The sequence below is a fragment of the Colletotrichum fioriniae genome (assembly GCF_027942845.1).
Source record: "Colletotrichum fioriniae strain IMI 355084 chromosome Unknown scaffold_4, whole genome shotgun sequence".
NCBI lineage: Eukaryota > Fungi > Ascomycota > Sordariomycetes > Glomerellales > Glomerellaceae > Colletotrichum > Colletotrichum fioriniae.
In genome coordinates this window covers 1,935,709-1,948,149 of record NW_027076840.1, presented here as the reverse complement: position 1 = coordinate 1,948,149, position 12,441 = coordinate 1,935,709, and the positions used below count along the sequence as shown (strand labels likewise).

The 12,441-nt window shown below is 53.3% G+C and overlaps 3 protein-coding genes across 3 annotated transcripts; all 3 read left to right on the top strand.

Annotated features, from left to right (window-relative positions):
- Positions 1-464: 464 nt before the first annotated feature.
- On the top strand, positions 465-914 carry N0V96_004367 (uncharacterized protein; the record flags this gene model as incomplete). The annotated part of the gene is made up of 1 exon (XM_053188434.2): positions 465-914. One exon carries the CDS (start codon positions 465-467, stop codon positions 912-914), a length of 450 nt encoding a protein of 149 aa, XP_053054396.2.
- Positions 915-2,641: 1,727 nt separating this feature from the next.
- Positions 2,642-3,508, top strand: FMP32 (Protein fmp32, mitochondrial; the record flags this gene model as incomplete). Its single annotated transcript, XM_053188433.2, has 2 exons — positions 2,642-3,027; positions 3,079-3,508. 2 exons carry the CDS (start codon positions 2,642-2,644, stop codon positions 3,506-3,508), a joined length of 816 nt encoding a protein of 271 aa, XP_053054395.1.
- A 3,001-nt stretch (positions 3,509-6,509) lies between these two features.
- Positions 6,510-11,740, top strand: CHC1 (Clathrin heavy chain; the record flags this gene model as incomplete). The annotated part of the gene is made up of 4 exons (XM_053188432.2): positions 6,510-6,596; positions 6,665-7,036; positions 7,102-11,334; positions 11,387-11,740. The coding sequence occupies 4 exons, from the start codon at positions 6,510-6,512 to the stop codon at positions 11,738-11,740; spliced, it is 5,046 nt and encodes a 1,681-aa protein (XP_053054394.1).
- Between the last annotated feature and the right edge of the window lie 701 nt (positions 11,741-12,441).

The window sequence follows — 12,441 nt, the reverse complement described above, 5'->3', positions numbered from 1 at the left end:
GATTTGTCCTTGGTCAACCTTTCACTACCTTCTGTATCCCCAGGAGAAGAAGGGGGGAGACGCAAGTCTTTTATTGTCTGTACCCCCTTTGGAAAGAACCAAACACCCGCGGCCAAAGTCTGAGAACAGAACCCCTCAACAACAACAAAGACTGTGAACCATGAGGAGAAGACGCTTCTCCTTTGGTGAACGCCACCAAACATGGCAAGGACTTCGGACTTCGAAGACTCTGGCTATATGTAGACAGGCTGCGAATACTCGTCTGTGAGGATAATGATTAGATCCAGCTGTTGCTCGTCTCCGGTCGTTCCAGTTCACATCCAAACGAGCAGGCAAGCAGCAAGCCTTGGAATCGCAACGAGTCCGAAATTCAACCAGCCGGCTCAACATCATCTTAATCGAGTTAGCTCTTTTAAACGTCTTCCAACGAGCTCCCCGCGAGATCCTCACGCCGTCCATCTACCATGAAGTACCTCTCACTCTTAGCCATCCTGGCCATACTGGCCATCACCGCCAACGCCATCGCCCTCCCGGAAGCAGACCCCTACAAATACAAATTCACCTGGCCAGGCAGAAAGATAGGCCGGTGCAAGTCCCTAGGGCAAGGCTGCTGGAGAGTCAAATGCAGCGCCGCCACCTTCGCCATCGCCCTCACAAAGGACGACCTCGTCGTCGACCGCGACTCCCCGCAGGCCCTCGACTCCCACGCCCGGAGTGGCGCCGCGTTTCAAGCCGAACGCGCGCTCGACGAGCTCGCCGACATCGTTGCCTTCTCGCAGGACGATCCGTTCTTCTACTACGGCGTGCTGGACATCGGGAACCACTTAGTGGCTGATACACCAGGGACCGAGACCTTTCCGCGCCGTGCGTTGAAGGCGGAGTGGGTTTGGTGCAATGGGAAGTTCATTGGATAGCCGTGCTGGAAGCGCGATGTTGAGACGGGTGGTGGTGATGGTGTCCACCCGAAAAGCCCTGGTGTAGCCGGCCTGGGGTCCTTTTTGATGTGATTGAAGCGCGACGTCGTCGATGGTGAGGAGGTGGAGACGAGGCTCAGACTGTTGAGGCCGAGGTATTCTGTAAAAGCCACAATCTGGACTGTTGGACGCGCTCGGTTGATCCCGCGACGAGGAAGGCTTTTCGCGATCTGAAGGCCATGAATACTGATGTGCGCGAGCTGCTCGAGGCCATTGCGTAGAGATATGTTGGGACACTCTCTTATGTTGATATCTTGGTGGAAGTTGTTTGACTAACGAGACTTTTCACAGCAATTACTGCCGAATCCGCACATTAACTTCGATGGAGCTACTCTTCTTCTCCCATGTGGAATATTGTCAAAATTTTGGCCACCGAGCCAGGATTCGACGAGACAGTGTTGACATAGAAAAAGGGTGGACAGAAACGATAAGTGACCCGAACACAAACACAAACATACACTTCCATTGTGTTCTCTTCTGATACTAGGCTACTTGCCACCGACGAGACGCAGGATGTCGTCTTTTGTTTTGTAACTGTAGAGGCGATGGAGGAAAGAACCTCCCGACGCCAATTTCATGTGTGGTGGTGATCAGGCCTCTAGCTGGACGCTCCCCATCCCCGCGAGCTAACGAGGGGTAGCCAGTCGGGATCCGATTGAGACGCTCGTCTTGTTCGCGAAGCAGTAATGTTATCTTGAAGATGGACATCATCTCTTGTCTGCTAGGAATGTACAGTGTCGGATGATTACCTAGCACGGACTGTCCAGTATCTCAATGGTGAATTTCGAGCTCCCGGCAAGTGTCTTGGAGAGTAATTCGAGTATTCTTTCCGACAAGATTAACATTCGCGGAAGGAAGGAGCGGAGGCTGCATGTTGCGCTGAGCAGGCTTGGTCGATAGACGAGCCGAGGCTTGAGCTGTCACCGTACTTAACAGTACAAAATTCCAGGATTTGAAAAACTTGATAGGCCGGTGCGTTCCACATGAGCCAGACTACAAGCCAGGCAATCCTCTACTCATCATAAGCGGCCATCAAAATATTTACGATGGGCGAATGTATGTACGCTCAATCATTGCGGTCCCCCTCACGTGCCCGTAGGCCGAGGGGCACCGCACCCAAGATTGTTCGCTTCCTTCTCCATTTCGATCTCCGTGTCCGATGGTCCTGGGTCCAGCAAAAGAGCGAACCTCTCAACAGACAATTGTTTTCACGAGAACATGAATGTTTTATTTTGCGTTGTTCAATAATGAAGAAGAAAAGAGGAAAACAGAGCAAAGGTGCGCTGCGCAAGTCGCGTTTTGTAGTGTGCTGCGAGAATTTTTTGGCAGGGTCCGTGCCTCAGGCAGCCAATTGAACCGACCCGACTGGACGACCTAAATGGGCGGGCACGAGGAAGACTGAGAGTGGTGGAAGGAAAGAAGGGTCCTTCCTTTGCGGCGTTACCCCCCTGCCTTCCTGCCTTCCAAGTGTTTGGCACCCGCGGCCGGTCTTCGGCAAGTTGCGCTTCCTAGTGGATCAGCTGCAACGACATGCCGTCACTGGGTGCTAGTCATTCCCAATCTCCCGCCCGTGCTGCTAGCACCAAGATAGGTAATCTCCCCTGGGATTGGGGATTGGAGATTGCTTCTTCAAACACCAACACAATAAAATCACACATACACACAAGATGGCCAAACCGACAGCAATAGCCGTTGACGCCCTTCCGAGGTTTCTGCTTCCTAGACTCAGCTGGACTGGTCCTGCGACAGCATCCCAAGCCCTGCGGCCTGTTTCGGCACTCCCTCCGAGCTCGCGCCGTCGGATGCACACCCGAACCAGTACTTTCCACGAGTCGAATATACCTTCGAGATGCCGCAGCAATGGCTTCAAGACCGAGCGCGCCTCGATACTGGCGAGTCCGGGCATCACAAGGTCCTTCCATGCGACTCCTTCAAGACAACGAGACCATCACTTTGATACCTTGAAGTTCGTCCAGCGAATGAAGAGCGAGGGCTTCACGGAGGTGCAGGCCGAGGCCACCATGAAGGTCTTGAACGATGTAATACAAGAAAGGTATGCGACGGCGCCCTCAGTCAGCACACCATCTTGCTAACAGCAGAGCAGCATACAGAACCTCACCCGAACCATGGTCCTCCGCGAAGACGCCGCCAAGGCAACCTACACGCAAAAGGTCGACTTTGCCAAGCTGCGCTCCGAACTCCTTTCCGCCGATAGCACTGAGTCGAGCACGACGCGCGCGTCTCACGAGAAGCTCGGCAACGACATTGCGAAGCTGAGCTCAAGGCTGCGCGACGAGATCGGCCGGACCCAGGCCAGCGTCCGCCTGGACCTGAACCTGGAGAAGGGTCGCATCCGCGAGGAGGCTGTCGGCCAGGAGCTCAAGATCAAGGAGACGGAGACAAAGATTGAGCAGGAGGTGGCGGCGCTGCGCGAGAAGCTTGAGCAGGTCAAGTTCCAGACGCTGCAATGGCTGATGGGAGTGTGTACCGGTTTCGCCGCTCTGCTTCTTGGTGCCTGGAGGTTGCTCATGTAAATGAACCCCAGCCCGTGGCCTTGGCGCGTTGTCGTACATTGCTGGTGACGGTTCCAGAGTGAAGCGGAATATGCCAATGCGCTTTGTTCAAGTGAAATGCGGCATCCGCGTAAAAGGCTGATCATTCTGTCTGGCCTTTGTTCGTAGCTGCCCTGCGTGGAATAGACACAGCGTTTCATTAAACGGGCAACCGCCTTGTGGTACGCAGATCCCAGGTCTCAGGACCAGGCAACTAGTCTCAAATATTGTAAGAAAGTCCTTAGATGCACTTGCCAGATAGAGAACGAGGTACGAAACCCTCCAGTAAAAGGAGGCCACCGTCGGATAAAACATTTCTTCTTAAGCGCACTTGGATTTCGCCGAAAGCTCTCTTCTAGCTTCTCCCAAACCCCCGTTTGCCCCATTCCGTCTACCCATGAACATTTCCCGAGCATTAAATATCTCACCATCGCCAAGTTTGTCAATATGAATCCTGCTATGGTTGCTTCATGTTTCTCTCGTGCCTTTCGATGATTCTGTAGAGATTACATCAGCCATGCCTCAATCCAGTGAACAATCGAGCAACACCATCAACGATACGGATATAGACCCTGACGACCCGGCGACCTACGATTGGGTCTTCGGCGCGTATGAGAGAGTTGGCCCCGACACAGGGGCTTTGAAGCTCAGCAGCGCTTCCTTTGACGTGAAGATAAGTCCCGCTAGCTAGTTTCTGCATTGAAATAGTGTCTGACTGGCCTTCTAGATATCTCCCGGTTACATAGAGAACCCTTACGTTGGTAGCCTCTCATGGCTTGTGTAGGTCTATCATACTTGCAGAGTCCGACATTTGCCTGTCAACTGATACTTCTCAAGATCTTGGTTTCCGTAAAATGTCGAGCATCTCACGGTCTACTTCGCCCCGGATACGAATCAGATTCGCTTTTCTATTCCGGAACCCATCATTGCTCAGAATTTTGAAAACCTTTCTGATTTCTGCCTAGAAAGACACCATTGGAAGAAGATCAAACCGCGTCCTTATTCGTACGAGCTGTCAAGTGAAGATGCTGATGCTTTTGGCCTCATCATGGGCTTCCTTATGACAGGAACCTTCCATCAACATCCGCAAACCCGTGTTCGATCGGTTTCCCACAGTATTAACGAATTCATCCACGCCGGCGAATTATCAATCAGGCTCGGTCTTCGCTGCATTGTACACTTCACCCGCGCTGTATCTCTGCATCTGCGACAGTTGCTACTTGAGGACTGAACGGCGCTGCTCGAAGGGCACATTGCTAGCCTGTACGATTTCTTCGACTTTTCCGACGAGCGTAGTACTCGTGCCTTTCGGGAAATCAGAGAGGTGTTCGCGCATGCAATGGTCAAGCCTTGATTGCGTCACTTGGATATCAGCCCAGTCGAGGCCGTGATCTTTTACCCAGGCTCCAGCAGACTTGAAACGATATGGAATGGTGATGACACAGAGGAGTGGCCAATAATCATCAAACACTGCCTCGATCTAATGAACAAGAGTGTGTATTTCACAGCCGACGTCTAAGTGGCACATGAATGGGAAGCGTGCAAGCAGGACGAGGTTCGGCTCGATCATCGCAGGTGAGCTGAGTTCATGACTAGCAGAGATCTTCGCCAGGTTCTAACAGTGCCATCGGGTAGATGCATTCCAACATTGTATTGCTATAGCATTCCCGCGATCCCCAGCCTCGCCATTCAGCTTTGTCACCTACCTCCACAGTGATCCCCTCGTACCTGCTGCTGGAGGCAAAGTGAAGCCTCAACGCTTCACTACGACGGAGCTTACTCAAAGTGGCTGACCCCGGCCTTGAGGCAGTCCTGGCCGACCTTCACTTGCTCAATAGTTTGGGCCTGTGCCTTGCTGTGAAATATCGTTCATACATCGGAATGTCGACAACCTCTTGGTCGGTATGGCAATGTGAGATATGAGTGATTAATTGAGCTTAGAGTCGAGTTGTTCCGCAAAGGAAGGGCAGAAAGTGAATTACATTTAGTTTGCGAGTGTGATAGAATTAGTGCAAGATGGCTGGAATATGTGCAGAGTAGTTTTTAGTGAACTAGGGGGCATGGCTCTGAGTATTATATAGACTTCCTCGTACTCTCTTGCCTTGACTTCCAACCACCTGAGCACTTTTTGCCTTGCCATATTTATTCAAGGTATCCGAAACCCAAGTGTGCCTTCGGAGCCTGGCTGGTCGGGTCGCCGGACTTGAGAGGTGTGTCAATCGCTTATGTCATCCCACATCCGGTCAAACATGCCTCCGGCCAGGAGCCTGGAAACGGACACCTCAGCAAGATAACCACGTGACAGGCCTATGGCCATCCAGCCAGTGAAGGTTGAAGAGCCAAGTGCACGGTCCAGATGGGTGGAGACTTGGCTGAAGACAGCAAGGACCGGCAGGAGCAAGCAAGCCTGGCACGCCTGGCCAGTGGCCAGCAAGCAGTGAGGATGGAAAGCTGGCAGCAAACCACAGACCTTAGGCGTCGCGCACCTGGTTCAGTGCGCACCTAACAACCTGGCACTGGACTGGCAGGAACGAACCGAACAGGCAACGTAAGGTACTGCACCTAAAATAATCTCCAACCTTCCACCTCACCACAAGCGAACTACGTATCCCGTACCCATCTTTCCTATTCCCATTCCTCCCACCACCACCACCACCACCGCCCCAAACAAAACAACATCATCACCGTTTGCCCTCCAGATTGTCATCACTGCGAGGTGCATCGTTACTCCGTATTTACGCCTCCTCTTTACCGCTCTTTGTTTCCCTGTATTAATTGCCTTGTGCGCATTCAGTCGGGTCGCAAGGAAGCTATCCCCAGCTCCTACTCCTTTCTCTCCCAAATACACGACATCCACGTCGCTGTATCCACGAAATCCCGCGACACCCGATCAGCTGCCCGATTCGAATCCGCGAACTGACACAACCCTGCTAAGGAGCGCAACTTGGTCTCTGGAAGCTTCTTGTCACACATAACGCCAGTCATGGCGCCACTACCGATCAAGTTCCAGGAGCTGATCCAGCTTCAGACTGCCGGTGTCGAGGACGCTTCCATCGGCTTCAACTCCTGCGTGAGCCATCACCGCCCGACCATCTCCCTGCTCAATGGCATCATCATGACTGACTTGTTTTCCTCCAGACACTCGAGTCAGACTCTTATGTCTGTATTCGGGAAAAGAAGAACGAAGCTGCCCAACCCGAAGTTGTCATCGTCGACCTGAAGAACGGCAACAATGTCACACGGCGCCCCATCAAGGCCGACAGTGCCATCATGCACTGGACTCGTCAAGTCATCGCCCTCAAGGCGCAATCGAGAACACTGCAGATCTTCGATCTCGAGAAGAAGGCGAAACTCAAGTCCACCACAATGAACGAGGACGTCCAGTACTGGAAGTGGATCAGCGAGACCACTTTGGGCCTGGTTACAGATTCAGCAGTCTACCACTGGGACGTCTACGACCCCAGTCAGGCCCAGCCCGTCGAGGTCTTCAAGCGCAATGCTAACCTCAACGTGAGTGCAATGCTTCCTCCATCCTCCGCATGTCACCGAACTGTCTGCTAAATACTTCCAACCAGGGTTGCCAAATCATCAACTACCGAACCAACGCCGAGGGCAAGTGGATGGTGGTTGTTGGTATCTCGCAACAGCAGGGCCGCGTGGTTGGTGCCATGCAGCTGTACTCCAAGGACCGTGGCATCAGCCAGGCCATTGAGGGTCACGCTGCGGCCTTCGGCTCGCTGCGCCTGGAGGGTGCTCCCGCCGACACCAAGCTCTTCACCTTTGCTGTGAGAACCGCTACTGGCGCGAAGCTTCACATCGTCGAGGTCGATCACGCCGAGTCAAACCCTGTATTCCAGAAGAAGGCCGTCGACATCTTCTTCCCTCCCGAAGCCGTCAGCGATTTCCCTGTGGCTATGCAGGTGTCGCAGAAGTACGGTGTCATTTTCATGGTCACCAAGTACGGATTCATCCACGTCTACGACCTCGAGACCGCCGCCTGCATCTTCATGAACCGAATTTCCAGCGATACCATCTTCACCACCTGCCCCGACAACGAGTCTCGCGGTATTGTGGGCATCAACCGCAAGGGTCAAGTGCTCTTCGTTTCGATCGACGACGCCAACGTTATTCCCTACCTTCTCCAGAACCCGGCCAACACCGATATGGCTATCAAGATGGCATCACGAGCTGGCCTCCCCGGTGCTGATAATCTGTATGCTCGTCAATTCGAGCAGCTCTTCAACAGCGGTCAGTTCATGGATGCTGCCAAGATCGCGGCCAACTCTCCCCGACAATTCCTTCGAACCGCCGAGACGATCGAGAGATTCAAGTCGCTCCCCCAGCAGCCTGGTCAAATGTCCTTTGTCCTGCAATACTTTGGCCTTCTGCTTGACAAGGGTGCCCTGAACGAGCACGAGTCTATTGAGCTTGCACAGCCCGTTCTCGCTCAGAACCGTCTCAACCTGTTGGAGAAATGGCAAAAGGAGGGCAAGTTGACTGCGTCTGAGAGACTTGGTGACCTTGTCCGCCCTCACGACCTGAACATGGCTCTCACTCTTTATCTCAAGGCCAACATCCCTCACAAGGTAGTTGCTGGCTTTGCTGAGACGGGTCAATTCGAGAAGATCCTGCCCTATGCCTCCCAGGCCAACTATCAGCCTGACTACGTCCAACTCCTCCAGCACATCGTTCGTGTCAACCCGGAGAAGGGTGCAGAATTCGCCACAGCCTTGGCTAACAATGAGGGCGGTTCCCTGGTCGATATCGAGAGAGTGGTCGACATCTTCCAGTCTCAGGGCATGATTCAGCAAGCCACGGCTTTCTTGCTGGATGCTCTCAAGGATAACAGACCTGACCAGGGTCACCTTCAGACTCGTCTCTTGGAGATGAACTTGATGAATGCTCCCCAGGTTGCCGATGCTATCCTCGGAAACGACATGTTCTCTCACTTTGACAAGACTCGCATCGCGACACTCTGTGAACAGGCCGGTTTGGCCCAGAAGGCATTGGAGCTCTATGAGGACCCCGCTGCCGTCAAGCGTGTCGTTATCAACATTGCGGCCACGCCCAACTTCAACATCGATTGGTTGACCGGTTTCTTTGGCAAGCTGTCCGTTGAGCAATCTCTGGACTGCTTGGACGCCATGATCAAGCACAACATCCGCCAAAACCTGCAAGCGGTGGTCCAGATCGCCACTAAGTACTCCGACTTGCTGGGTCCCGTGCGCCTGATTGATCTTTTCGAGAAGTACAAGACTGCCGAAGGTCTCTTCTACTACCTTGGCAGCATTGTCAACCTCTCAGAGGACCCCGATGTTCACTTCAAGTACATCGAGTCTGCTACCAAGATGGGCCAGTTCAACGAGGTTGAGCGCATTTGCAGAGACAGCAACTACTACAACGCCGAGAAGGTCAAGAACTTCCTCAAGGAAGCCAGACTTCAGGAGCAGCTGCCTCTCATTATCGTCTGCGACAGATTCAACTTCGTCCACGACTTGGTTCTCTACCTGTACCAGCAGCAGCAGTTCCAGTCCATCGAGACTTACGTCCAGCGTGTCAACCCCAGCCGTACTCCCGCCGTCATCGGTGGTCTGTTGGACGTTGACTGCGATGAGAGCATCATCAAGAACTTGCTGTCAACCGTCAACCCCGCCTCTATCCCCATCGATGAGCTCGTGTCCGAGGTTGAGTCTCGCAACCGTCTCAAGCTTCTTCTTCCCTTCCTCGAGGCTACTCTTGCTGCTGGCAACCAGCAGCAGGCCGTGTTCAATGCTCTCGCCAAGATCTACATTGACTCGAACAATAACCCCGAGAAGTTCCTCAAGGAGAATGACCAGTATGACACTCTCAGCGTCGGTAAATACTGTGAGAAGCGTGACCCCAACCTTGCCTTCATTGCCTACTCCAAGGGTCAGAACGACCTTGAGCTCGTCAACATTACCAACGAGAACGGCATGTACCGCAACCAAGCTCGATACCTGCTCGAGCGGGCTGACCGCGAGCTGTGGACCTTTGTCCTCAGCGAGAACAACATTCATCGCCGTTCCGTGATTGACCAAGTTACCGCCACCGCGGTTCCCGAGTCCACCGATCCCTCCAAGGTTTCCGAGGCTGTTGCCGCGTTCCTTGCCTGCGATCTTCCTCTTGAGCTCATTGAGCTGCTTGAGAAGATTGTTCTCGAGCCGTCACCTTTCAGTGACAACACCAACCTTCAGAACTTGCTTCTGTTCACCGCTGCCAAGGCCGACAAGGGTAAAGTTATGGACTACATCCACCGTATGGACAACTTCAGCGCGCCGGACATTGCATCAGCCTGTATCGACGTCGGTCTCCACGAGGAGGCCTTCGAGATCTTTAAGAAGACTGGTGACAAGACTTCCGCTGTTGATGTCTTGGTAGAGAACGTCGTTAGTATCGACCGTGCCCAAGCTTACGCCGAGGAGGTCGATTTGCCCGAGGTTTGGAGCAAGGTCGCCAAGGCTCAGCTTGATGGCCTGCGCGTCACCGACTCTATCGAGTCCTACATCAAGGCCGATGACCCCAAGAACTACGAGGAGGTTATCGAGACCGCTGCCCGCGCCGGCAAGGACCAGGATCTTATCAAGTACCTTCGCATGGCCAGAAAGACGCTGCGCGAGCCCGCCATCGACACTGCCCTTGCCTTCTGCTACGCTCGTCTGGATGAGCTCGGCGAGCTCGAGGACTTCCTTCGCGGTACCAACGTTGCCAATATCGAGGAGTCTGGAGACAAGGCTTATGAGCAAGGTCTGTACCAGGCTTCCAAGATCTTCTTCACCAGCATCTCCAACTGGGCCAAGCTGGCAACCACCCTCGTCCACCTTGAGGAGTACCAGGCTGCAGTTGAGTGCGCTCGCAAGGCCAACAACATCAAGGTCTGGAAGCAGGTTCACGAGGCCTGCGTAGAGAAGAAGGAGTTCCGTCTTGCCCAGATCTGCGGTCTCAACCTCATTGTTGATGCCGAGCAATTGCAGACCCTTGTCAAGCAGTACGAGCGCAACGGTTACTTCGATGAGCTCATCGGAGTCTTGGAGCAGGGCCTTGGTCTCGAGCGTGCCCACATGGGTATGTTCACCGAGCTTGGCATTGCCTTGTCCAAGTACCACCCTGAGCGTTTGATGGAGCACCTCAAGCTCTTCTGGAGCAGAATGAACCTGCCCAAGATCATCCGTGCTTGCGAGGAGGCGAACCTCTGGCCCGAGCTGGTCTTCTGCTACTACCACTACGATGAATTTGACAACGCTGCTCTGGCGGTCATTGAGCGTCCTGAGAACTCATGGGAGCACCAGCAGTTCAAGGAGATCGTCGTCAAGGTGGCCAACTTGGAGATCTACTACCGCGCCATCAACTTCTACCTTGAGCAGCACCCATCCCTGCTCACCGACCTCCTCCAGTCTCTTACTGCCCGCATTGACGTCAACCGCGTTGTCAAGATGTTCGAGAAGAGCGATAACCTGCCGCTCATCAAGCCTTTCCTCGTCAACGTCCAGACTCAGAACAAACGCACCGTCAACAATGCCATCAACGACTTGTTGATCGAGGAGGAGGATTACAAGACCCTCCGCGACTCTGTAGAGAACTACGACAACTACGACCCCGTCGACCTTGCCTCTCGTCTGGAGAAGCACGACTTGATCTTCTTCCGCCAGATCGCTGCCAGCATCTACCGCAAGAACAAGCGCTGGGAGAAGTCCATTGCTCTTTCCAAGCAGGACAAGCTCTTCAAGGATGCCATTGAGACGGCCGCCATCTCAGGCAAGACTGATGTCGTGGAGGACTTGCTCCGCTACGTAAGTTGCTTTCACCCTACATGACTGCGCTCTGCATACTAACATGTCACAGTTCGTCGATATCGGTAGCCGTGAGTGCTACGTCGGCATGCTCTACGCCTGCTACGAGCTCATTCGCCCCGACCTAGTCCTGGAGATCTCTTGGCGCAGCGGTCTCACCGACTTCGCTATGCCTTACATGATCAACATGTTGTGCCAGCAGACCAAGGACTTGGCCGCTCTCAAGGCCGACAACGAGGCTCGCAAGAGCAAGGAGAAGGAGCAGGAGAAGGACGAGACCAACACTCCCATTCTTGGCGGCAACCGCCTCATGATCACTGCCGGTCCCGGCGGCATGGGCGCTCCTCCCGCGCCCTACGGTCAGACAAACGGCTTCGCTCCCCAGCCTACTGGCTTTGGATTCTAGATGAGGACACCAGAACGTGGTTGGATCTTTGTGCCTCAAGCGAGGCTACATGATAGAGCCACACAGTTTTATCCCCGGTCTATTATTTTCGGCGGCATGAGGTATCTGGCGGCTGGTGGGGTCTACTCACCTGCGCCTTTAAAATTCAATGAACGCGGACGATGGCGTTGAGATAACCAAAGGGCGTCCTGTAATCGTATCTTCTTTGCTCTCTGGATGGATGAGCATTTTAGGCAGGCGGATGGAGTGTGTTACGCGAAGGGAAACTATGGGGGTGGTGCCTTATTTTTCCTATGTGCACACACTGCGCTAGACTCTTGCCATTGCTGGACCGATTCAGGGATATCGCGAGCCTGTCGCCCGAGCCCAAAACTGTATGATAGTTCTTTTAACGTTGATTCTTTCTGATGACGAATGGCGTGCCAAAGTATTTCTGTGGAATTGGCTTGTCTGCGCGTCTCCTGACATGAGCATCTCGTGGACTAGAGACTCAACAGCCCAAACCATCTTGCCATTCTTGGTCCTTGATGGGTCAACACGTAGTCCACATTCTGTGAACGACATTACCTCTAGAAAGGTGTATTGAGTTGCTGCAACATCATATTTTCAACGCAAGTTGTTAAATTAAAAGTTGCGTTTTGATGAGCATGTGCTTAAGTAGAATGTATCAAAGCAACAGCTTCATTAGATGACATGAAAAG